At 41.0% G+C, this 27,941-nt stretch overlaps 1 protein-coding gene across 2 annotated transcripts; it reads left to right on the forward strand.

Moving 5' to 3' along the window:
- The first annotated feature begins 275 nt into the window (after positions 1–275).
- Positions 276–27,884, forward strand: PISD (phosphatidylserine decarboxylase). 2 transcript variants are annotated; one of them, XM_060785217.2, is made up of 8 exons: positions 276–560; positions 7,725–7,807; positions 12,918–13,093; positions 21,967–22,224; positions 22,320–22,467; positions 22,772–22,936; positions 26,501–26,661; positions 26,774–27,884. In XM_060785217.2, the coding sequence occupies exons 1-8, from the start codon at positions 451–453 to the stop codon at positions 27,044–27,046; spliced, it is 1,374 nt and encodes a 457-aa protein (XP_060641200.2). In that variant the 5' UTR covers positions 276–450; the 3' UTR covers positions 27,047–27,884. The 2 variants fall into 2 exon arrangements, with proteins under 2 accessions (XP_060641200.2, XP_060641201.2); XM_060785218.2 differs by lacking the exons at positions 276–560; positions 7,725–7,807 and adding exons at positions 19,138–19,210; positions 21,328–21,388 and having other exon boundaries at positions 13,012–13,093.
- The last annotated feature ends 57 nt before the right edge of the window (positions 27,885–27,941 follow it).

Genomic DNA, 27,941 nt, shown 5'->3' on the forward strand with positions numbered 1-27,941 from the left:
TTCCTTCCTTCTAATAATAACCCTGGTTTATATAATAATAATAATAATAATAATAATAATCCTGGTCTTAATAAAAATAATAGTTTGTATTATTATTATTATGAATCAGTGTATTTTGGGGAAACCCTTTCAATTCCTTCCCTCCTACCTATCTCTCCCATCCTTCCATTCAATCCTTCCTTCCTCCTGACAGGCCTCCAGTCTTCCTGGAGGCGCGGGCGTGAGGCGGTGCCGGGCAGGGCGTGAGGCTACGGGAGCCCGGGGCTTGGGCTGGGCCTAGCTCCTTCCCTCCTTCCCTCCCTCCTCGGGCCCGTGCCCCGCCCCTCTCTCCCCAGCCTGCATTTCCCTCCCTGTCCCGCCACCCTTTTCCCGCTCTTCTTCTCCCGGTTGTGCTCCGGAGAGCGGCAGGCGAGCAGGCTCAGCGGGGGGTGACCAGGCCTCGGATCCAAAATGGCGGCTCCGGCCCTGACGGGGTCGCTTCGCGCTGCGCTGCAGCCGAGCAAGAAGGCGGTCCCGCCGGGCAGCCTCATCTCTTGGACGAAGGGAGGCCGGCAAGACAGGTACCTGGGACCTGGAGGCAGGGCCAGGGCGGAGGGAAGCGGGGATGGAGGCAGCGAGGAGGAGAGCCAAGCGCCCAGCACGGGGGGCGGCAGAGGAGGGAGGAGGTCTCCATTCACAGACCTCACACAGGAGGAGCCTTCGTCGTGTCTCAGGCTTACTCTTCTAGAGAGCATTGTTATTGCTGTTGGGGAATTGTGACTTTTCCGAGCCATATTCCAGAAGCATTCTCTCCCGACGTTTCGCCTGTATCTATGGCAAGCACCCTTAGAGGTTGTGAGTTCTGTTGGAAAGTAGGAAAATGGGGTTTATATATCTGTGGAACAATATCCAGGGTGGGAGAAAGAACTCTTGTCTGTTGGAGGTAAGTGGGAATGTTGCAATTTGCCACCTTTATTAGCATTTAATGGCCAAGCAATGTCAAGGTCTGGTTCTTACTGCCTGAGGGAAACCTTTGTTGGGAGGTGATTAGCTGGCCCTGATTGTTCCTTGTCTGGAATTCCCCTATTTTTGAGTATTGTTCTTTATTTAGTTATGATTTTAGAGGGTTTTTTAAAATACTGGTTTCCAGTGGGTTAAAGCACTGAGCTACTGAGCTTGTAGACTGAATCCGGGGAACGGCCTGAGCTTCCGCTGTCAGCCCCAGCTTCTGCCAACCTAGCAGTTCGAAAACATACAAATGTAAGTAGATCAATAGGTAGCGCTCCAACGGGAAGGTAACGGCGCTCCATGCAGTCATCCCGGCCAAATGACCTTGGAGGTGTCTACGGGCAATGCCGTCTCTTTGGCTTAGAAATGGAGATGAGCACAACACCGCAGAGTCGGACACAACTGGACTTCATGTCAGGGGAAAACCTTTACCTACCTTTACCTATCCAGATTTTGTTCATCTTCATGGTTTCCTTCTTTCTGTAAGGCAGTAAGAAGCCAGACCTTGAAACAGCTAGGCCATCAAATGCTAATTAAGGTGGCCAATTGAAACAGTCACACCTACCTCCAACAGACAAGACTTCTTTTTCCCACCCTGGACATTCCACAGATACATAAAACCCATTTTCCTAATTTCCAACCGACCTCACAGTCTCTGAGGATGCCTGCCATAGATTCAGGTGAAACGTCAGGAGAGAATGCTTCTGGAACATGGCGATATAGCTCGGAAAACTCACAACTCCCCAATAGCAATAACAATGCTCTCTATAAGAGTAAGACTGAGACGACTAAGGCTCCTCCTGTGTGTACAGCCCGGAAAATTCACAACAACCCAGTGATTCCGGCCATGAAAGCCTTCGACAATACATTATTGCTATTATACTGCACATTATTATTATATAGAATATTATAATTATTATATAAAACTTTATTATTATATAGAGCATCATTATAATAATTATTATATAAAATTGGTTATTACTATTTTATAGGACAATATTAATGCGAACATTATTCATCTTAATATTATGAACATTATTATCTACACTATTATTATGTAGGACATTATGATAGAAAATATTACTATTATTCTTGATATTATATGGAACATTATTATTATATAGGACATTGTTATTATTAATGAAAATATTGTTCTGATATAGGACATTACTATTATATAGGCTATTATTATTATAGAGAACATTATTATTGTACAGATTATTATAATGCCTTCACAGGCACACAAGGAAAACCTTCTTATTATATAGACTATTATTATACAGAACATTATTATTATCATTATTATTATTATATAGAACATTATTATATTTTATGTTACATATGTAATGCAATATAATTTAATATAAATTATATGTATAACTAGCCATCCCCTGCCACGCTTTGCTGTGGCCCAGTCTGGTAATCTGGAAAATAAAGTAATGAGAAGGTGTTGGTTTGTAATATATGTAATTTCTTTATGCTTGTGGGTAAACAATATTTTTTGTTGTTCCTTTGTCAGTGTTGATGTGGAGATTGTCTGGTTGGCCTACTCTGGGACATGCAACATATAATTGTCCTGCTTTAGGGATCCCTTTCAAATCTATGAAACTATATCTGTGTGTGTGTGAATCATATATATCTATTTATATCTATGTCTGGATGGCTCTTTGTCAGGAGGGCTTTGATTACGTTTTCTTGTCCTGGTGAAGGGAGTTGGACTGGTTAGCCTTAAGTATGGGGGTTCTGTATGGGACTTTTGCCCCAATTCTGTCTTTGGTGGGGTTCAGCATGCTCTCTGATTGTAGGTGAACTATAAATCCCAGTAACTACAACTCCCAAATGTCAAGGTCTATTTCCCCCAAACTCCATCTGTGTTCATATTTGGGCATATGGAATATTCGTGCCAATTTTGGTCCAGTTCCATCATTGTTTGAGTCCACAGTGCTCTCTGTAGGTGAACTACAACTCCCAAACTCAAGGTCAATGCCCACCAAACCCTTCCAGTATTTTCTGTTGGGCATGGCAATCCTGTGTGCCACATTTGGTTCAATTCCATCATTGGTGGAGTTCAGAATGCTCTTTGATTGTAAGTAAACTATAAATCCCAGCAACTACAACTCCCAAATGACAATATCAATTTTTTGAGTGATGGTCACTCCTTGGGTTAGTAGGTGTCTTGTGTCCAAATTTGGCGGTAATTCGTCCAGTGGTTTTTGAGTTATGTTAATCCCACAAACGAACATTACATTTTTATTTATATAGATATACATAGTATTTATAACATCATATAGTTTATATATTATTTATATGTAATATATTATACTATTGTATATATCAGGGGTCTTCAAACTATGACCCTCGGGCCAGATACGGCCCTCCAAGGTCATTTACCCGGCCCTCGCTCAGGGTCAGCCTGTCTGAAACAACTTGGAAGCACACAACAACAGCAACAACAATTCTATCTCATCAGCCAAAAGCAGCCCACACTTCCCATTGAAATACTACGTGTATATTTGTTAAAATGGTTCTTCATTTTAATTATTGTATTGTTTTAAGTGGGGGTTTTTTTTTGAACTAGAAATAAGATATGTGCAGTGGGCATAGGAATTCATGTTTGTTTTTTCAAATTATAATCCGGCCGTCTAAATGTTTGAGGGACTTTGACTTGGCCCTCTGTTTAAAAAGTTTGAGGACCCCTGGAATATATTATATATAAACACATACACACACGTGTGTGTGTGTGTGTGTGTGTGTGTGTGTGTGTATACTAGCCGTACCCTGCCATGCGTTGCTGTGGCCCACATGGGGGTTCCTTGTGGGAGGTTTGGCCCAATTCTATCGTTGGTGGGGTTCAGAGTGCTCTGTGATTGTAAGTGAACTATAAATCCCAGCAACCACAACTCCCAAATGTCAAGATTCTGTTTCCCCCAAACTCCACCAGTGTTCACATTTGGGCATATTGAGTATTCGTGTAGAGTTTGGTCCAGATCCATCATGGTTTGAGTCCACAGTGATCTCTGGATGTAGGTGAACTACAACTCCAAAACCAAAGTACACTGCCCACCAAATCCTTCCAGTATTTTCTGTTGGTCATGGGAGTTCTGTGTGCCAAGACTGGTTCAATTCCGTCGTTGCTGGAGTTCAGAATGGTCTTTGATTGTAGGTGAACTATAACTCCCAGCAACTACAACTCCCAAGTGTCAAGGTTATTTTCCCCCAAACTCCACCAGTCTTCACATTTGGGCATACTGAGTATTTGTGCCAAGTCTGGTCCAGATCCATCATTGTTTGAGTCCACAGTGCTCTCTGGATGTAGGTGAACTACAACTCCCAAACTCAAGGTCAGTGCCCACCAAACGCTGCTAGTATTTTCTGTTGGTCATGGGAGGCCTGTGTGCCAAATTTGGTTCAATTCCATCATTGGTGGGGTTCAGAATGCTCTTTGATTATAGGTGAACTATAAATCCCAGGAACTACAACTCCCAAATGACAAAATCATAATTTTTTGAGTGATGGTCACTCCTTGTGTAGTTACCAAATTTGGTGCGATTTCGTTCATTGGTTCTTTTGTTTTTAAGGAACTCATTATGCACAGAGCATTTTATATAGATATTTTCTATATATATGTGTGTGTGTGTGTGTGTGTGTGTATGTATATGTTTATGTATGTATGTATGTATGTGTGTGTGTGTGTGTGTGTGTGTATATATATATATATATATATATATATATATCCTATTTCAAGGCCTTTCTCGGATTTCCTTGGCGCCCCTAGCAACCTTCAGGCCTATTAATATCCCTCAATTAAAGATCACTTTAAGCCTGAGTTCAATGAGAGCAAAGGGTCAGCAGGTTTCCCGTGTACCTTCTCCCTTATTCCTCTAAATCAATCAAACCGAGACTGTGGGGCATTCCCTTCTGTGTGCTGTGCTCTTGTTCTTATGTATCTTGCTCCCCTAGGGCCCTGTCCATACATTATGTTGGGCCTGTCCATGCAACTATCTAAAGAACTATCTAAAGAACTTGACTGTTGCCAAATACCGCTGCCTGTTTTCCGAGGCAAGGTGCAATCTGCTCCCGTCTGAGTTGCTGCGTGGGAGATTTGTGGGTACCCCACATAATGAAAGACTCTGCCGATATAACAAACAGGAAGTAGAAGGCACCTGCCACATTCCACTGTCAAGCAGTTTCTATGAACAGGTCTGAGCACACATAATCAACCCCCTACTTAGAGACTTACCTGCAAGTCCAGTGAAATTTTATGCAAAATTTCTACTTGGTGATGACCTTCCCCACGTGACCTTGGCAGTAGCCAAGTTTCTTTCTGTGGCAGCCAGAATTAGACCATTCCCAATTTTAGACACAGGCTGTGTATAGATGTGTGTGTGTGTGTATATATATACACACACATACATACACACACATACAAATACATACATACATACATACATATACTTACACATAATAAATACATATATATTTATTGTAGTCATTTAGCTCCAAAAAGCTAAATGACGGAAAGCTAAATGACAATACAGAAAAAAGGGAAGAAAGTCGGAGGGAAGGGGAGAAAAAAAAGAAAGAAAAGAAAAGAAAGAGGGAGGGAGGGAAAAAAAGAAGGAAAGGGAGAAGAAAGCATGGAAGCAAAGAGAGGAGGAAGGAAGGAAAGAGGTAGAGAAGGAAGAAAGGAGAGAAAGAGGGAGGGAAAGAAAAAGGGAGAACGAAGGAAAGCTAGAGAAGGAAGGAAGGAAGGAGAGAAGGAAAGATAAAAGGAAAAGAAGGAAGGAAAGAGGGAGCGAAGGAAGGGGGAAGATGTAGAGAAAGAGGGAGCGAAGGAAAGAGAGAAGGAAGAAAAGAGAGACAGCAGAAGAGAAAGAAAAAGGGGGGAGGAAGGAAAGAGTTAGAGAAGGAAGGAAGAAGAGAAGGAAAGCAGGAAGGAAAGAGGGAGTGAAGGAAGGAGGGAAAGAAGGAGAGAAAGAGGGAGGGTTGGCCACAGCAACGCGTGACGGGTACAGCTAGTCTATATAAATAAAAATGTAATGTTCGTTTGTGGGATTAACAGAACTCAAAAACCACTGGGCAAATTGACACCAAATTTGGACATAATACGCCTATAAGGCCAATGATTGACCATCACTCAACAAATTGATTTTGTCATTTGGGAGTTGTAGTTGCTGGGATTTATAGTTCACCTAAAATCAAAGAGCACTCTGAACTCCACCAACGATGGAATAGAACCAAACTTGGCACACAACATGACGAACAGAAAATACTGGAAGGGTTTGGTGGGCTTGACCTTGAGTTTTGGAGTTGTAGTTCACCTACATCCAGACAGCACTGTGGACTCAAAATGGATCTGGATCAAACTTGGCAAGAATACTCAAGTGTAAACACTGGTGGAGTTTGAGGAAAATAGATCTTGACATTGAGAGTTGTATTTGCTGGGATTTATTGTTCACCTACAATGAAATAGCATTCTGAACCCCACCAACAAAAGTATTGGGCCAAACTTTCCATACAGAAACCCCATGACCCACAGAAAATACTGTGATTTCTGGTGGTCTTCTGAGACCCTTCTGATACCCACTCACAACCCCCTCAGGGGTCCCGACCCCCAGGTTGAGAAATGCCTAAAGGCCATCCAGTCCAACTCCCTTCACAAGGGCAAGAAAACATAATCAAAACCCTCCCGAGAAAGAGCCATCCAGCCTAGATATAGATAAATAGATATGATTCACACACACATATATATGCCAGATATAGTATCATAGATTTCAAAGGGACCTCTAAAGACGGACAATGATATGTTGCATGTTCCAGAATAACCAAACCAGACATTCTCTACATCAACACTGACAAGAAATACTGTTTACGCACAAGCCAAAACTATTTTCCAGGTCACTAGACTGGGCCACAGCAACACGTGGCAGAGGGCATATATAAATAAAAATGTAATGTTTGTTTGTGGGATTAACAGAACTCAAAAACCACTGGACAAATTGCTGTCAAATTTGGTCACAAGACACCTCCTAACCCAAGGAGTGACCATCACTCCAAAAAATTGATTTTGTCCATCAAGTCCAACTCCCTTGACCAGGGCAAGAAAATGTAATCAAAGCCCTCCTGACAAAGAGACATCCAGCCACAGATATAGAATAGATATCTATGATTCACACACACATAAATATAGTATCATAGATTTGAAAGGGACCCCTAAAGAAGGACAATGATATGTTGCATGTTCCAGAGTAGGCAAACCAGACAATCTCTACATCAACACTGACAAAAAAACAGCAAGAAATACCACAAGCATAAAGAAATTACATATATCAGAAACAAAGACAGCTAGTACAGTATAAAATAATATAATTTAAAATAATATAATATAATACACTATTTAATATAATGCAGTATAATACTATATAATGTAATACAGTCTAATGTACATGTAATAAAACATTCACTATATTAAGTAATAAATAAATGTAATAATTATTATAATAATTATAATCTTTCCCTGCAACATTATATAGTTCCCAATGCATGCTTCTTTATAACATTATTATTATTATTATTATTATTATTATTATTATTGAATTATTGTGCTTGTCTTGTTCTCCTTTTTATAATAATAATAATAATAATAATAATAATAATAATAATAAATAGTCTGGTATGATGTTTGTCTTCTCTTTTTGCTTTCATATAACATAATATATATTTCCATATCTTTCCAGACTCTTCTTCAGCCATTGTGTCTCAGGGGCCAGAAATGAACCCATTAAGATGCTAACGAGACCCCCATTGCTCAGATTCGTTGGTAAGGATTATATATATATATATGAATTAAGGTACAGCTATATCGATCCATATTATTATATATGTTTGTGTGTGTGAGTGTGTGTGCATATATATTTATATTTACACACACACATACATACATGCTATAGATATATAATAGATATATATAGTATAATTTTATTATTTTATATATGTATATCATATATACTTTTATTATATATTTTTTATGATTATTATACAACTATATTATTTATTTACTATATTTCTATACCGCCATCCTCAGCCCGAGGGCGACTCATGGCGGTTTACAAAATGGCACAATTCGATGCCCACAACAGTACAAAAATAATTTAAACATTAAAACATTTAACACAGGTAAAAATTCATTACAATTAACATCAGTAACACAATAAAAACCATAAGTCCTCCGCATTTCATTACCAGTCATTATCCAGTCACGTTGTCCAACCGTTCCGAGATCAGAGTTTCAAAGCTACACTGTGTTTGGGAAGGCCTGCTCATATAGCCAGGTTTTAACTTTTTTGCGAAATGTTAAGAGGGTGGGGGCTGATCTAATGTCCCTGGGGAGGGCATTCCACAAACGAGGGGCCACCGCTGACAAGGCCCTATCCCTCGTCCCCACCAATCGAGCCTGTGAAAATGGCAGGGCCGAGAGCAGGGCCTCCCCAGAAGATCTTAAATTCCTAGAGGGTTCGTAAGGAGAGATACATTCGGACAGGTAAGCAGGGCCAGAACCGTTTAGGGCTTTATAGGCTAAAGCTAGCACTTTGAATTGTGCTCAGTAGCAAATTGGCAGCCAGTGGAGCTGGTGCAACAGGGGAGTTGTATGCTCCCTGGGTGCCGCTCCTATTAGCAACCCGGCTGCCGCCCGTTGGAACATTTGGAGCTTCCGAACAGTCTTCAAAGGTGTTGCAGTAGTCTATACGGGATGTAACCAGAGCGTGGACTACCGTGGCCAAATCAGACTTCCCAAGGAATATACATAAAATGTAATTGTATTATTAATAGATATTATATACATTTTATTCTGCAATTATATATATATATACACACACACATACATATATACATACACTAGCTTGGGGACCCGGCGATGCCCAGGTTACTTGAGAAAGGCATTGTTTCTTTTTGGAAGTTTGGTAATATCTGTGGATGCAGGGTGAACTACAACTCCCACGCGGGTGGGTCATTCTCCCCCAAACCCCTCCATTATGTTATGTTGGCCCAGGTTATTTGAAAAAGGCACTGTTTGTTTGGGGGTGTTAGGTAATATTGGTTTGATAATTTGTAGCTCTATTTCTTAGGAAAAAAACAGTCTTTCCTGTTTTTTATGAATTTTCCCATTAGAAAATGCATAAGGATGTGGGTGAGCTGCAATGCCCAAAATTGTGAGCCAATCACCCCAAACCCCAGCAGTGTTCAAAGTGGGCCATGTTGAGTCTGTGTGCCAGGTTTGGTCCAGATCTGACATCAGCTGTGTCCAGTGCTCTCTGGATAAGGGTGAACTACAACTTCCAGATCAGATGCCATTCACTTCCAAACCCCGCCTTTATGCACAGTTGACCATGTTGGGTCTGTGTCCCAGATTTGGTCCAGATCCATAGTCGACTGGGTTCAGGGCTCTCTGGATAATGGTGAACTACAACTCCCAGATCCAAGGCAATTCAACCCCCAAACCTGCTTGTATGCACAGTTGGGCATATTGGGTCTGTGTGCCAAGTTTGGTGCAGATCTGACGTCAGCTGGGTTCAGTACTTTCTGGATAAGGGTGAACTACAACTCCCAACATCAAGGTCCATTCCCCCAACCCCCTGCAGTATGTTCAGTTGGCCATGGGGCTTCCCTGTGCCAAGTTTTGTCCTGGTCCATTGTCAGTGAAAGTCACAATTTTCCTGGATGCAGGTGAACTACCACTCTCATGAAGGTCAAATTCCCCCAAACATCTCCAGTATGTTCTCTTGGTCATGGGGAGTCTGTGTGCCAAGTTTGGTCCAGGTCCATCATTTGTGGGGGTTGCAGTGGGCTTTGGGAGGTGAATTGGGTGAAGGTACTGCATATGCCATTGTCTGTGGTCCATCTTCCCACAAACCAAGACAGGGCGTATACTGTGTGCCAAGTTTGGTCCAGGTCCATCATTTGTGGAGGTTGCAGTGGTCTGTGTGGTCCAGATCCATTGTTGGTTGGGTTCACAGTGCTCTCTGGATGTAGGTGAGCTACAACTCCTCTAAATGATGGCGTATTCTTCCCAAACCTGTTGTTCAGTTGCTGATCAGTTCCTGTTTGCTGTGTGCCGTAGGAAAGGGTGAAGGGGGAGGCAGTGGGCAGGGTCGTGCAAATTTGGAGAGAGAAAGTAACCCTGGGATGTCCATTCTGGAGAAAAAACAGAACATCTAGGATGAAATGGTCCCCAAATGAAAGCATTCCTTGGGTGTTTTCTGTAGTATTTGTGGAGGACATTGGCAGGGGTTGGGCTACATGTTCATGGTGCTCGCTATAACCTGCCATGTCCTTGGAGGGAGTGCCTTTGGAGGCTTCTCAGCACTTGGAACGATAGCCTGCTTCCAGCTTCAGGGATACCTAGATGACACTGACTTCCCAAACCAGTCTCAGTCTGGGTTTAGGCCTGGTCACAGTACCAAGATGGCTTTGGTCGCCTTGGTGGATGACCTCCTCAGGGAACTGGATAGGGGGAATGTGACCCTGCTGGTTCTCTTGGACCTCTCAGCGGCTTTCAATACCATAGATCATGGCATCGTTCCTGGCCGCCTCTCTGGTATGGGACTCAGGGGCACGGCTCTGTTGTGGCTCTGGGCCTTCCTAGAGAGCCATTCCCAGTTGATGAAGCTGGGGGACACCTGCTTGGACCCCTAGCCTTTGACCTGTTGGGTCCCACAAGGGTTCCATTCTGTTCCCCATGCTTTTTAACATCTACATGAAACCGCCGGGAGAGGTCATCTGGAGTTTTGGAGTTTGGTGCCATCTCTACTACTCTTTTCCACCCGAATCCAAGGAAGCCCCTCGGATACTATATGAGGGGGAACAAGTTGGAGATTAATCTTGACAAGACTGAGGTCCTCCAGGTCAATCACAGCCCGGATTGGGGTATAGGGTGGCAGCCAGTGTTCAATGGGGTTGCACTCCCCCGAATGCACAGGTCCGCAGTCTGGGGGTCCTCCTAGATTCAGCACTAATGCTTGACGCTCAGGTGTCGGCGGTGGCTGGGAAGGCCTTCGCACAATTAAAACCCGTGCGCCAGCTACAACCATACCTCGTGGAGTCCGATTTGACCACAGACGTCCACGCCTTAGTTACCTCTAGATTGGACTATTGCAGTGCACTCTATGTGGGGCTGCCCTTGAAGACTGCTCAGAAACTTCACCTGGTCCAACACGCAGCAGCCAGCTCCTTAAACAGGGGAGCAGTCTACTCCCCTGTTTAAGGAGCTCCACTGGCTGCCGTTCATTTTCTGGGTCCAGTTCAAGATGCAGGTTATTACCTACAAAGCCCTGAACAGTTTGGGACCTGCCTACCTTCGTGACCATATTTCCTTCTATGTACCAGCACGACCAAACGATCCTCCGGGGAGGCCCTCCTCTCGCGTCCCCCTCCGTCACAAGCACGACTTGTGGGGACGAGAGAGAGGGTCTTCTCTGTGGTGGCCCCTCGGCTTTGGAATTTTCTGCCTGGAGAGATTAGGCAAGCGCCCACCCTGTCAGCCTTCAGAAAAAGCCTAAAAACCTGGTTGTTTTGGTGTGCCTTTGAGGAATGAATATTATCCCCACACCATGACCAGCTCATCACAATATCATTGAATCATAGAATCAAAGAATTGGAAGAGACCTCGTGGGCCATCCAGTCCAACCCCCTGCCAAGAAGCAGGAATATTGCGTTCAAACCACCCCTGACAGATGGCCACCCAGCCTCTGTTTAAAAGCTTCCAAAGAAGGAACCTCCACCACACTCTGGGGCAGAGAGTTCCACTGCTGAACGGCTCTCACAGTCAGGAAGTTCTTCCTCATGTTCAGGTGGAATCTCCTCTCTTGTAGTTTGAAGCCATTGTTCCGCGTCCTAGTCTCCAGGGAAGCAGAAAACAAGCTTGCTCCCTCCTCCCTGTGGCTTCCTCTCACATATTTATACATGGCTATCATATCCCCTCTCAGCCTTCTCTTCTTCAGGCTAAACATGCCCAGCTCCTTAAGCCGCTCCTCATAGGGCTTGTTCTCCAGACCCTTGATCATTTTAGTCGCCCTCCTCTGGACGCTGATGCACTTTAACTTATCCTTTAGTGATATTCACCCCATTGCTTGTTCCCATCTGAAATTCCCTACCGCATTGAGTCGCCTGTTAAGGGCTGAAAAATGCGGTATAGAAATAAAGCAAATAAATAAATAAATAATACCGGCACACTACCCTATGCGTCCATCTCACTCAGGAATGAGCAGGGTGGGACAAAGTACTCTTGTCTGCTGGAGCTAGGTGTGAATGTTTCAACTGACCACCTTGATTAGCATTTGATTGCCTCTCAACAAAAGATTGTTCCAGGCACTGCCAGGCAATCAAATGCTAATCAAGGTGGTCAGTTGAAACATTCACACCTAGCTCCAGCAGACAAGAGTCCTTTGTCCCACCCTGGTCATTCTACAGATATATAAACCCATTTTCCCAGTTCCAACAGACCTCACTACCTCTGAGGATGCTTGCCATAGATGCAGGCGAAACGTCAGCAGAAATGCCTCTAGAACATGGCCATATAGACCAAAAAAACCTACAACAACCCAATATATTATTATTTGTAAGATTAATATTATTCCTATTACTATTTTTAATATATTATTATTCATATTATTACTATTATTAGTATTATTACTATTGTGATTCTATTGATGAGATGTAAATGATTGTCGTATTGATGTTTAATTGTTGTTATGCTATTACTTTTAAATGTTCCAATGATTTTGTAATGTTTGTGTTGAAACTGTTATTGTTAAGCGCTTTGAGTCGCCTAAGGGCTGAGAAAAGCGGGATATAAATGAAGGAAATAATAAATAAATAAATATTATATTGCTATTATGATGATTGTTATTGTGATAATTATTCTTGAATGACAGGTGAACGGAAGTGGCACTCACTGGCCTCGAGGGCAGCGCTACGGTGGCGCCCGTTGTACGTACTGTTTGCGACAGGAAGTGGATACGCCGCTTACCGAGGATACCAGCAACACAAGGAGAAGCAGCTGGAGGAACAAGGCATCGAGGTCCCACCCAGAATCGCCCATCCATGGGAGGTAATCATTCTATTGATGAGTAGTATCATGCCAATTATTGTTTCCATTTTTTTAAAAAAAAAATTAACTCAATATTATTACACCTTATTTGGGTCTATTATTTTTCTTATTTATTTCTTGATATTATTTTTCCTCGATAATGTTTTTTTTTAAAAAAAATTTTTTCTCGAAATTATTATTACTATTAATTTCTCAATATTTTATATTATAATATCCTATAATATAGTAATGGCTCCTTTTCCAGAGGAGTCCAAAGGCCCTATTTGAAGATGGTTATCTCTCCCTTTGTTGGTTTAACCCAGACGGACACCTTTGAGCCCATCTTATCAATGGGTTGATTTCCTTCCTTTTCAGCTTCTTCTCATTGAGAAATTTCCTCTAAAAGGCCTTGTCATTATCCGTTCATCATGTTTTGGGTTTCTTGTTGTTGTTGTTGTTTACCATCAAGTCAGCTTTGGTTACGGGATGAGATAGATACATATTTATATTTGTATACACATGGAGTTGTCTTAGGGATGCTTATTATTAGTAGTACTTTTTATTTTATTATATTATTATATTCTTTATTATATTTTCATTAATTTACTTATTATTGTATTGTTGATATTATGTCATATTACTATATTATATATTACTATTTACTTATGTTATCTTGCTTTTTATATATTACTTCTTTTATATTTTCATATTTTTACTTAGTATTACTAATTATATTACTGATTATTATACATTATTTTGTCAACATTTTACTTCTTTATTATATTGCTTATTATATACATTACTTATTTTATTATATTTTCATTATTTTGATATAATCAGTAATATTATAGGCTATTATATAGATTATTTTATTATTGTATATTATATATTATTATATTATATTATATATTATTATATTATATATATAGAATCATAGAGTTGGAAGAGACCTCATGGGCCATCCAGTCCAACCCCTGCCAAGAAGCAGGAATATTGCATTCAAATCACCCCTGAGAGATGGCCATCCAGCCTCTGTTTAAAAGCTTCCAAAGAAGGAGCCTCCACCACACTCTGGGGCAGAGAGTTCCACTGCTGAACAGCTCTCACAGTCAGGAAGTTCTTCCTCATGTTCAGATGGAATCTCCTCTCTTGTAGTTTGAAGCCATTGTTCCGCGTCCTAGTCTCCAGGGAAGCAGAAAACAAGCTTGCTCCCTCCTCCCTGTGGCTTCCTCTCACATATTTATACATGGCTATCATATCCCCTCTCATCCGTATTATTATATTGATTATTATAAGGCTATATAATCAGTAATATAATACATATTATTGTATCATATTATATATTATTTTACTTTATATATTATATGTTGTTATAGATGTTATTATATTGTATATATAATATTATATATTATTATATTGCTTATATTACTATATTATATTATTTTACTATTCTTATTTTATCTATTTATTATTTTCTGTATTATATTATTCTATTACTTAAGTCAAATTATAAAACAATGAAAATATAATATTATATGACTATATATTTTTATTATATTATTCTGTTATTATTTTACATCTTATATTATTCTATTACTTATTGTATTATTCTATTATTTAAGTCAAATAATAAAACAATGAAAATATAATAAAATAAGTAAGTAATAGAATACTAGAATAAGTAATAAAGTAATATAATACGTAAAATAATAATAGATCGAATAATATAATAAAAATAATATATTAAGTAATATAATAATGAAAATATAACATCATAATATATTTAAAATAATATAACAAAAATATAATATATATAGTAAGTAAAATTATGAAAATATAATAAAATTATTACTGATTATATTGCTTCGTATTCTATAGAATATTGTATCATATTACATTATTATTTTACTTATATCTAATACATTACCATAATAAGATACTATATAATATTATACTAATATATCAAAAGTAAAATAACAATATATAATATAATAATATAATTCAAAAACATGTATAATATAACATTACTCTTATTTTCCTTATTTTAGTATTATGTTACTTACTATATTGCTATATTATTATATTTCTTACTATATTACTTGTGGTGCCATGCCTTTAAATTTATTTATCCTGTCGACTTGCAGTCCCTTTAAATGCCCTCCTCTCTCTCCAGCCAAGGGGAACTCTATGAGCTCCTATGGTTAGGAATGGAGGGTCATTCAGTTTGGGATCAAAGGGGTTGACAGAAACCCCCTTGACTCCCCCCCCCCCCCCCCGCTGTCTCAAAGAAAAATGGTGGAAGACAGGGAATTATGGGAGTTTGAAGGGTGGCATCTATTGGAAAAATATAACATGATATTATTATTATTATTATTGTTATTGTTATTGTTATTATAGTTATTATATTTATTATTATCATCATATTTTATTATATTTATTATCAATACTATTTTATTGTTATATTTATTGTCATTCTTTTTATTTTATTATTATATTTTGCTGTTCTAGTTATTTTTATATTTATTATATATTTTATCATTAATAAATTAGTATAATTATATAATTATATTTATTATATTACTATATTTATTGTAGTTATTACTATTATTATAGTTATGTTTATTATTATATTATATTTTATTAGTAGTATATTTATTATATTATTTGTGTATTTATAATTATCGTCAGCATCATCATCATCAATAAAAACATTACACACAGCCTCTCCTCCTTGAGGGGCAGGCCGCCGAGTTCATTGAAGAGTATGAGACAAAAATAGAATATAAAAATAGAGTATTCTTGCATAGTTCTCAATGGGACTCCCGACCAATGGCAGAAAGAGGCACTGGCCCTTTAAATCTGGGTCGGCCTTATAAAAGGACGGCTTCCCTCTGTCTCCCTTTGGACACTGCAGCAGCCTCCCCAAGGTACCTTTGCAGCCAGAGGAGTGGGCTCTATTATTATTATTATTATTATTATTATTATTATTATTATTTTGCATATAGTGCATATTATATATTATGTATTATTATATTGCATATATTACATATAATAAAATATTACTATTATATTGCATATATTACATATAATAAAATATTATTATATTGCATATATTACATATATTATATTATTGTATTGTATTACATATATTTATTATATATTATATTGCATATAGTACTTATATTATGATATATTGCATATATTACATATAAATATAATATTATTAATATTCATATATTATTATATTCACTTCTGGTGTGAAAGAATTGGCTGTCTGCAAGGACGTTTCCCAGGGGATGCTACATGTTTGGTGTTTTACCATCCTTGTGGGAGGCTTCTCTCATGTCCCCGCATGCAGAGCTGGAGCTGACAGAGGGAGCTCACTCTCCCTGGATTTGAACTGCCAACCTTGTCAATCTTGACATGACAAAAAAAATTACATATATTACATATTATATTTATTATTATATTGCATATATTACTTATATTATAATTTTATTGCATATATTACAAGTAATATATTATATTGCATATATATTATAATTTTATTGCATATATTATAGATTATTATATTGCATATAATGCTACATGTAATATATGCAATATAGTAATTATATAATATATGTAGTTTATATGATTACATCTTATAATTTTATATATTACTTTTATTATATTGCATTTATTAAATATATTATATTATTATATTAGATTATTATTATTGAAAGAGACTCAATGGATACCTTCCAGGAAAGCTCTAAATAATAATGATAATGATAATAATAATAATGATAATGATAATAATAATAATTGCAGCAAGTCATTATACTTAACTAGAGTGTTCAGCTCAATAATAAATAAATAAATAAATAAATAAAATAATATATATTTAATAGGCTGATGTTGACCTCTCTCTGTCTCTCCTCTTGGTGCAAAGTATCCCATGAATGGCCTTCCTTTGCAAACATTCATTCATACCTTGTTTGCCTTGGGATAGAATGGGGTCAGGCTAGGTGGCCTTTAACCCAATTTATCTATTGGATTGTATGGACTTCCTTGGTATGGAGATGATAAATGAAGTAGTAGTATATATTAAATAATTACTAATATTTATTAAATTACAAATGATAAATACATATTTTTTATATTTTGCAAATGTAATAATATTATAATATATATAATATAATATAATATAATATAATATAATAAATGTATAATATAATTATAATGGAGCCCCCGGTGGCGCAGTGGGTTAAAATGCTGAGCTGCTGAGCTTGTTGACCGAAAGGTCGCAGGTTCGAATTTGGGGAGCACGTGAGCTTTCACTGTCAGCTCCAGCCAACCTAGCAGTTCGAAAACATGCAAATGTGAGTAGATCAATAGGTACCGCTCTGGTGGAAAGGTAACGGCGCTCCATGCCGGCCACATGACCAGGAGGTGTCTATGGACAACGCTGGCTCTTTGGCTTAGAAATGGAAATGAGCACCACACCCCAGAGTCGGACATGACTGGACTTCATGTCAAGGGAAAACCTTTACCTTATAGTTATAATATGTATAATATATAATGTAATAATAATAATATAATCTAATATATAATAATATAATGTAAAAATATATATGTATAATAATGTATAATGTAATAATAGTGTAATATATTTATAATTAATGTATAATTGAATAAATATTAATATATTTAGATCCCAACAGGTTCTATTATTATAACTATGATATATAATAGATTATTATTATTATTATTATATTAGAAATGGAGATGAGCACCACACCCCAGAGTTGGATACGACTGGACTTCATGTCAAGTGAAAACTTTTACCTTATAGTTATAATATGTATAATATATAATGTAATAATAATATAATAGAATATATAATAATATAATATAATGTATAATATGTATAATAATGTATAATGTAATAATAGTGTAATATATTTATAAATATTAATATTTTAAATTAGATCCCAACAGGTTCTATTATTATTACTATGATATATAATAGATTATTATTATTATTATTATTATAGTATTGTCGAAGGCTTTCATGGCCGGAAACACTGGGTTGTTGTAGGTTTTTTCAGGCTATATGACCATGTTCTAGAGGCATTCTCCCTGACGTTTCGCCTGCATCTATGGCAAGCATCCTCAGAGGTAGTGAGGTATCTCTGAGGATGCTTGCCGTAGATGCAGGCGAAACGTCAGGAGAGAATGCCTCTAAACCATGGCCATATAGCCCGAAAAAACCTACAACAACCCATTATTATTATTATTATTATTATTACATTACATTACATTTAGATCCCAACAGGTTCTATTATTATTACTATTATATATAGTAGATTATTATTATTATTATTATTATTATTATTATTATTACATTACATTTAGATCCCAACAGGTTCTATTATTATTACTATTATATATAATAGATTATTATTATTATTATTATTATTATTACATTACATTTAGATCCCAACAGGTTCTATTATTATTACTATGATATATAGTAGATTATTATTATTATTATTATTACATTACATTTAGATCCCAACAGGTTCTATTATTATTACTATGATATATAGTAGATTATTATTATTATTATTATTACATTACATTTAGATCCCAACAGGTTCTATTATTATTACTATGATATATAATAGATTATTATTATTATTACATTTAGATCCCAACAGGTTCTATTATATATTATTATTATTATACTTATTTTATATTGGTCAGTTTCTGTTATTATTATTGTATTGCATATAATATATCATATATTTTATTATTATATTTATTCTAGTATTATTATGATAGTGATTCACCCAACGGAGGCCTTCAGTACCTATCCTGCTATCCATTATTATCATTATTCGGAGTCTTCTTATTTGGATTCGCCTTCTGATGAAGGGAAGCTTCAGGCTTTCCTTATGAATGAATGTCTGAATGGAGTGTGTGAGTGACATCACCGCCGCGTGACCCCCAGGAGGGAAGGAGGGAGGCGGAGTGACATCACCCGTGCTCTCTGTCTCTCTGTCTCTCTCTTTCTCAAGACTTTCCCCTTGGACGCGTCATGTGCCGCCGTTGCCCTCCTCTTCCACCTCCTCCTCCTCCTGCGGGAACCTGGTGAGCAACCTTGCTGTGCCTTTTGCCCCTTTGGATGCCCCTTTGCCACCCGTCACTCTAGGACTCCTTATAGCGGAGGGGGAGGGGCCTTGCCCGGCCTTATGGTAATGAGGGGGAGGGGCCTTGAGGGAGGAAGCTCTCCTCATCCCTCTCTCTAGGATTTTCAGTCACTGGACCAAATTTGGCACAAATACCCAATACGCCCAAATCTGAATACTCGTGGGGTTGCGGGGGGATTAATTTTGTAATTTGGGAGTTGTAGTTGCTGGGATTTATAGTTCACAGAACGTCCTGAACTCCGTCAATGATGGAATTGAACTTCTCACACAGAACTCTCATGACCAACAGAAAATACTGGAAGGGTTTGGTAGGCATTGACCTTGAGTTTTGGTGTTGTAGTTCACCTACATCCAGAGAGCACTGTGGACTCAAACAATTATGGATCTGATGGACTCAACTTGAATACACCTGTGAACACTAGTGGAGTTTGGGGAAAATAAACCTTGACATTTGGGAGTTGTGGTTGCTGGGATTTATAGTTCACCTACAATCAAAGAGCATTCTGAACTCCACCAATGATGGAATTGAACCTAACTTGGCACACAGAACTCCCACGACCAAAATTACAACAGCACAACAACAGAGAGGAAAGAAACAAGGACATCTAATCACCTCTCAACAAAAGTTTGCTCTAGGCACTGTCAGGCCATTATATGCGAATCAAGGTGGTCAGTTAAGGAGCTCCCGGTGGCACAGTGGGTTAAAGCCCTGTGCTGGCAGGACTGAAGACCAACAGGTCACAGGTTCAAATCCGGGGAGAGGCGGTTGAGCTCCCTCTATCAACTCCAGCTCCTCATGCGGGGACATGAGAGAAGCCTCCCACAAGGATGATAAAACATCAAAAATCATCCGGGCGTCCCCTGGGCAACGTCCTTGCAGACGGCCTCTCACAACAGGATGCTCCTGACACGACAAAAAAAAAAAAAGGTGGTCAGTTGAAACATTCACACCTAGCTCCAGCAGACAAGAGTCCTTTGTCCCACCCTGGTCATTCCACAGATATATAAACCCTTTTTCCTAGTTCCAAGAGACCTCACTACCTCTGAGGATGCTTGCCATAGATGCAGGCGAAACGTCAGGAGAGAATGCCTCTAGGCCATGGCCCTATAGCCCGAAAAAACCTACAACAACCCAGAAAATACTGGGTTTGGTGGGCATTGGCCTTGAGTTTTGGAGTTGTAGTTCACCCATACTGGAGGGATTTGGGAGGAATTGACTACCCCACTTGGCATCTCAAAAACAGCCCCCCCCCCCCCCCCCCCCCCCGCGGCTGAGAGGCCAGCTAATCACAGCAGGAGGAAGGCTTTTGGTGAGAGGATTTTGTTTCCAACAAGGAAGAGAAGGACAGGCGGAGAGATCTTCAGTCTTCTCTGCCAACGGGGTTCATAAGACCATCAGAAATATGTGTTTTCTGATGGTCTTTGGTGAGCCCCCTCTTGTTCAATTGCTGATCAATTCCTCTGTATGCCATAGGAAAAGGTAGGAAAGGGTTAAGGTAGAGGCAGTGGGAGGGGTCATGCAATTTCCACAACAATGGAGAGAGAAAGGAACCCTGGGATGTCCATTCTGGAGGAAAAACAGAACATATAGGATGAAATTGTCCCTGCATGAAAGCCCTCACTTGGCTGGGGGGGGGGGGGGGTGGGCAGGATGGTGTTTGTGGAAGACACTGGCAGGGTTTGGGTTACATGTTCATGGCGTTCTCTATAGCCTGTGATGTCAGTGGAGGGGGGCCAGGGGTGTCTCCTGCTCAGTGGGAACTATAGCTGTTTGTGGAGGTGGGAGGCTGTCTGTGTACATGCACATTTTCACTTTTATTATGTGTATAGATAGATAGAAAGAAAGATAGAGATAGCCATATAGCTGGATTATTATGATTATTATGATTATTATTATTATTATCCCAATAATAATAATAATAATAATAATAATAATAATAATAATAATAATAGAAAGGCCCTCCAGCCCCTCCCTCCCCAAGAGCTGCAGGTCCTTGAAGCCTCTCTGCTGACCTTTTTGCTGTGTGTTTGTTTGTGTGTTTGTTTGTTTGTGTTCAGGCTGTCCCTGCTGCGCCTGCGGGGCCCTCCTTGGCCCCTGGCCCTTCTCCTCCTCTCCAGGGTAATAGGAGCATCATCATTATTAATATTATTATTGTGGTGTTGTTGTTGTTCTATATCTAGAGTGATGCTGGGGCACACAAGGCCAAAACTAGGACATAAAGAATATCTATTCATGGTATAATAGTCCATCAATATTCATGATGATGGTGATGATGATCATGATTATGCATTTATTAATATTATTATTGTTTATATTAATATTTATTTTATATTATTATTAATTTTTATTATGTTATTATATGGTATAAGTCTAGGAAGAGGCACATGATGATGATTATTTATATTTTCATTCATTTCATATAATGTATATTGTTATAGTAATACTATATTATTATTATTTATGTTTTATTTTATTGTTATCAATTAATTCTATTTTCATTATTATATTATCATTAATAATTGATTTATATATATATATATATGTTTTAAAATACTATATTATTTATGTTTTCTATTATTAGATTTTGGTATTATTTTTCTTATATTATTCTGATTTGTGTTTTATATTATTATTATTATTATTATTATTATTATATTGAATGACCCTGGTGCTTGCGTGTGTGTGCTTCTGCTTAGGTGTGGCTGTACCGCTCGCTGCCGACGCGGCTGGTGTCGCGTGCTTGGGGGCGTCTGAGCCGGGTGGAGCTTCCCGTGTGGCTGCGTGGCCCACTACTAGGACTGTACGCCTGGGCTTTCGGGGTGGACCTGCAGGAGGCTGCCATTGAGGACCTGCGCCACTACGCTTCCCTCAGCCAGTTCTTCGCCCGCAGACTCAAGCCCCACGCACGGCCCCTCGAAGGCCACCCCACTCACACCAGCGCCGCCACCACCCTGGTGAGCACAGCCAGGAGAAGAAGGATGATGGTGATAATAATAATAATAAGCATAATCATACTAATAATAATACTGTATGATGATGTATGATGCAGATTAGCCCATCGGATGGACGGATCCTGAGCTTTGGCCGGGTGCGGAACTGCGAGGTGGAGCAGGTCAAGGGCATCACTTACTCACTGGAAGACTTCCTGGGGCCCCTCCCACACACACAGGAAGGGGCAGAGCCACCTCAGCACCACGGTAACCTCTAGGGTGGACACCATCTTTATTAGTATTATTACTGTACATTATTATTATTATTATTATTATAAATTATTATGTTACCATGGTGACATTTTGGAAGACTTTCTGGGGTCCCTCCCACCCCCTTTCTATCTCCTTCCGGGTCTAACTGGCACAGTCCTCGGAAGAGAGTTAAAGTCCTTGAGAGAAGAGCGGCTCTGAAGTCCTTAACTTCTCTGCTGTTTCTTCTCTTGTTGGTGTCTCCTTGTCTGTCTTTGAAGTAATGCTTGTTTTAACTTAAAATGTCCCTCCCTTTTCCCAGGACCCTCCTCTGACTCCAACCCGGACTCCGCCTCCTTCCAGCAGCGCCTGGTCTCAGGGGAGGGCCGCGACCTCTTCCACTGTGTCATCTACTTGGCCCCTGGAGACTACCATGGCTTCCATTCCCCCACCGACTGGCAGGTCGCCCTCCGGCGCCATTTCCCAGGTGACTTCCCCCCCCCCCCCATTGGCACACCCTCTTCTCATAAGTCCCCTGCAGCTGGGGAAGGGGTCCAAGAGGGATGAGGGGGTGGGGCCTCGTGGGGAAAGCCTTGCAAGGCAAAGGGGCGGGGTCCGAAAGGCTTCCCCTTGACTGCTAGGCCTCACTTCTGAGGGAAAAAGAGGTCTAGAAATCTATTGAGTGCTGGGCCTCACACCTTCTCCCCCCTTATTTGCATACCCTTTTCCCATAGGTCTCCTGGAGCTGGGGGCGGGGCCTAAGGCAAAATAACCAGAGCTAGATGGCTTTCTATTGACTGTTAGGCTCACTCCTTCCCCTCATTTGCATACCCTCTTCCCATAGTTCCCCCATACCTGGGGGTAGGGACAAAGAGGGATGAGGGGGTGGGGCCTCTGGGGAAAGGTCTTGCAAGGAGAAGGGGGTGGGGCTCCAGACCCAAAGAAGAAAGGCCCGCAAGGCTTCCTATTGTGTCATGATCTCTTGATCTTTCGCTCATGTCACTCAACTAACAACCCTAAGGTAGACTTTGAAGACTGTTCGGAAACGGCTATTAGTCCTAAATATCCGTATCACAGTTCAGTATATGTTGGACAGTCAATTAAGAAATGTTTGAAATCTTCCACAGTTTGTTCTCCCCATAAAGATGCATGGTAACTTTAGCTGTTCGGTGTCTTGGCGTATTCTTTCCAGTGAAGATTAAACCCATAGCAGCACAGTTGGAGCAAAGAACCCTTACAATTTGCCAGTGCTGTTGCTTTGGTCTTCCTCCTCTGGTTCAGATTCCCTTCTGCTGGCTTTCTCCTGGTTTGGGCCCTGCAGGTCTCCTCCCGCTTCCTGGGCAGGAACCGGCCAGCTTCCACCTCCGTTCCTTCTCACCCGGATCAAGCCTGCCTCTGGTCCTGGGAGGGATGTTGTTGTTCTTCTCTGTGTTCCTGGCTGTTCTTGGCGGGCTCTTTCACCATCTCTCCCTTGCCAGCCACATCCACCCATCTCAAGTCGTCTTTGAACACTTGGATCCTGAAGGCTTCATTCCATTCAGGGAGCTGTGAGGCCAGTCTTCCGAATTCCAAGGCAAAGTCCTGAATTGAGCGGGACCCTTGCTTCAGGCTCATCAGTTTTGCCCTGGCTCTGTCTTTGCGGAGGGGGTCCTCCAAGTGTGACCTTAGAGCCAGCATGAAAGTGTCCAAGTTGTTCAGCTCCGGGCACTAAAGTCATACAGTGCTAGGAGCCACTCAGCTGCCTCCCCCTCCAGTTAGTCAGCCATATGTTGGACCTTGTCAATTTTGTCTGCAAAGAGCCATCCCACTTGGTCATGAAGGCAGCTACTCTTATCAAAAAGAAGAGCAATTTCTCAGGGTCCCCATCAAAGGCGGCTTGGAGCTTCATCTCCCCTCTGTTCTGGGCCCTCACTCCTCTACCGATGAGGGGAAGGGGCTGCTGCGGAAAGGCCGAGAGAGGTTACCTGAGGAAAAGCACCAGTCTCTGGAAGGCCAGGGTTAGCTGCCTCCCCCCCAGGGCTGCTGTATTCTCTCAGGAACAATGAATTAAGTAGTTCCTTCACTTGCACCAATTCTTGCCTCATCTCCTGTACTTCCTAGCTGCCCATCAAGTGGGGAAGGCTATACTTCCCAGCCTGTTGCCAGCCTGCCTCTGTGAAAGCTCTCCAACCGAGCCAGTGTGACCCGCCAGCGGCTGATAATTGTTGCTGAGGCTGCTGCATCCTGCCATCTCTGCTCCTCCAGGGCTTGCTTCTTCCCCTGAAATATCGCGAATTGGTTCTCGGTGGTGTTGTCCCCTCTCTCTTCTCCCTCCATGTTGGTGGAGGCAGAAGCTAGAGAGAGGTGCTGGGGATTCCCAACAAATTGTAAGGGTTCTTTGTTCCAACTGTGCCGCTATGGGTTTAGTCTTCACTGGAAAGAATACGCCAAGACACACAGTTGCTGAAGTTACCATGCATCTTTATTGTTCGGAATACAAGAACCTTGCAGCAAGCCCACGTCTATAGGGTCTAAGCTATAACATCATCTATCACTGAATGGCCCTGGCCTTTCCCACATACCAGAGCCCACCTGTTAGGGATTCCTCATCTTCAGAAGAGGAAGGGGAGCAGGGAAGTGCTCAGGAGTTGGAGGGGGAAGAGGAATCAGACAATGAGGGTTTGCAAATGCCCACATTTCTGGAGAGGCGAAAGGAAACAGCACAGATGGCGTTCAGCTAGAATAGCTGCTAGAAACGCTGAGGTAATTGGGAGCCACCCTAGCACCTGCTCGTGGGGGATTCAGGGCTATGAATCAAGCAGGAGCAGTTAGCTTTTGCTGGTAACAATGACTGTGATGCTGATGTTTTTGCTCCAATTGTACCTGCTTTGTGTCTGCTTCTAAGGATTTAGTGATCATTGCCTGTTGTCTAATGTAAGACTTCTGTTTATTTTGGACCTTATTAGAGACTTTAGTTTTGTGTCTGCATTAAGACTTCCTTGCTTTCTTTTGCATTTTTCAACTACATTTGCTGTTCTTTCGTGTTGCTAAAGTAAAGCATTTTTCTTTTATTTTCAACGTTGTATTAAGGCTGTTCTTGAAGGGCAATTCAGGACACCACCTCCTCTGAATTGAGGGCAATTGACTTTTTATGACCATTTCATGTGTCCTTGCAGCATCATTTCCTTCCTTCTGGCCAGAGGGCATGTGTTCTACCTCAGGGATGGTAGTTGGATGGCATGAGTGACAGGTCAAGAGTTCATGACACATTGACTGCTAGGCCTTGCTCCTCCCCCTCATTAGCATGCCTTCTTCCCATAGGTCCCCTGCAGCTGGGGGCAGGGCCTTGGGGAAAAGGCCTTGCATTTCCTGATTGCATTTCCTTTTACAATCCTGAACAATCTCTTTGATCCTCGGGGGAGGCTCTCCTCTCACTCCTACTTCCATCACAAGTGCGACTTGTGCGGACGAGGGAGAAAGCCTTCTCTGTTGTGGCCCCCCAGGTTTGGAGCTCGCTACCTAGTGAGATTTGGCAACCCCCCACCCTGGCAGCCTTTAAGAAAGATCTAAAAACTTGGCTCTTCCGGCGTGGCTTTGAGTGAACACATATCCCCATATCATGTCTGTTCTGTCCTCATGACACACTTTTCCTTGTCTTTAATGAAGGCTCATTCCCATTGGTCGCCCCTTCTGAGTTCCCCCACACTTCTCCATTTACTTATCTCACCCGGGGTTTTATCAATCTTATTCTGTGCATTTGGCCCACTCACCGTGTTTTTATTCTATTTCTTCATCACTTTATTTTGCACCTGATTATTTCATTTTCTGTTATTTTATGTATTTTATTTTGATGTTATTATTTGCTGTTTGTATTTTATTTTATTTTGTTGTACAGTAATTCTGGGCTTGGCCTCATGTTAGCTGCCCCAAGTTCCCATTGGGGAGATGGTGGCGGGGTATAAATAAAGATTGTTGTTGTTGTTGTTGTTATTATTATTGCAAGGCAAAGTGGGTGGGACCTGGAAGGCTTCACCATGACCACAAGGACTGACTTCTCCCTCCCTCCCGGCAGGGTCACTGATGTCGGTGAGCCCTGGGGTGGTGCGGTGGGTGCGCTCCCTGTTCTGCCACAACGAGAGGGTGCTGCTGTGTGGCTGCTGGAAGCATGGCTTTTTCTCCCTGACGGCCGTGGGGGCCCAGAACGTGGGCTCCATCCGCATCTACTTTGACCAGGTGAGCAGAAAAATGAGAGGGCCCTCTGCCCCACGGGAGGGGGGGGGTCCCGCTCTTTCCTAATTATTCTCCCCTCATGACTCTCTCCCCATGTCTCTCTCCCTTTGAGCAGGAGCTGGAGACGAACCGCCCTGGGGACCGCCAGGGCTCCTTCCGGGACCTGCACTTCGGCCTGAAGGAGGGCGCGGAGCCTGGCCAAACAGAGAGGGGGAATGGCTTGGTCCCTGGCCCAGGGGGTGTGGCCCTACAGAGGGGAGAGCCCCTGGGGGAGTTCAACTTGGGCTCCACTATCGTCCTCCTCTTCGAGGCCCCCACCCACTTCAACTTCCGCCTTCATGCCGGCCAGAAGATACGCTTTGGGGAGGCCCTCGGGGAGGCCCTTTAACCCAAGAAAGCAAGGAAGGCGGCCATCTTGCATACAGGGAAGAAGACGAGACAGAGAGAACCGCCGGGGGCAGCTGCAATTTTCTTTTGGGGGAGGGAAATACATTGCACGTGGTGTGCATTTTGTTTGCGGGACTTTCCCCACACACAAGTGGCAGCCGTTTCGTGTGGGGAAAAGGGAAGAAATAACCAGTGGCAACCAGGTTGTTTTGGAGAAAATATACTGCACTTGTCTGGGAAGAAGAACCAGTGGCAGCCATTTTGTGTGGGGAAGGAAAGAAACAACCAGTGGTGGCTGTTTTGGAGGAAATACTTTGCATGTGGCAGCCATTGTGTCTGGGAAGAGGAACCATTGGTGACCATGTTGTGTATGTGGGAAGGAAAATTACAAATGGCAGCCAGTATCTTTGGGAAGGATTGAAGAAATAAGTAGCAGCACCCATTTTGTTTTGGGGAGAATATATTGCACACGTCGGCCATTTTGTTTAGGAAGAACTAAAATAACAACTTTTGTTTTGAACGGGGGAGAAAAATTGCAAATGACAGTCATTTTGTCTTGGAAGAAATTGTAGACAAATGGTGGCCATTTTGTTTTGAGAAGAACAAGAAAACGGCTACCATTTTGTTTTGGGAAGAACAACAAAAAGACAAATGGTGATCATTTTGGAAAGAAAATATGCAAAAATGGTGGATTTTCCTCCTTTTTCGAATTGCTTTCTCTCTCAGCAGGAACTGAGTAGAGAAAAGAAACGAACTTCTTATTTAAAACCATTCAAAGATCGAGAAGTGTCGCTTTTGGGGCCTTAATAATAAATACAAAGAATTGTCATTTCCCTCCATCCTTTTATTTTATTTTGTTTTGCTTTTCCGGATCTTTCTTTCTTTTGAAGGAAGGA

Source organism: Anolis sagrei, chromosome X (genome assembly GCF_037176765.1).
Source record: "Anolis sagrei isolate rAnoSag1 chromosome X, rAnoSag1.mat, whole genome shotgun sequence".
Classification (NCBI taxonomy): domain Eukaryota; kingdom Metazoa; phylum Chordata; class Lepidosauria; order Squamata; family Dactyloidae; genus Anolis; species Anolis sagrei.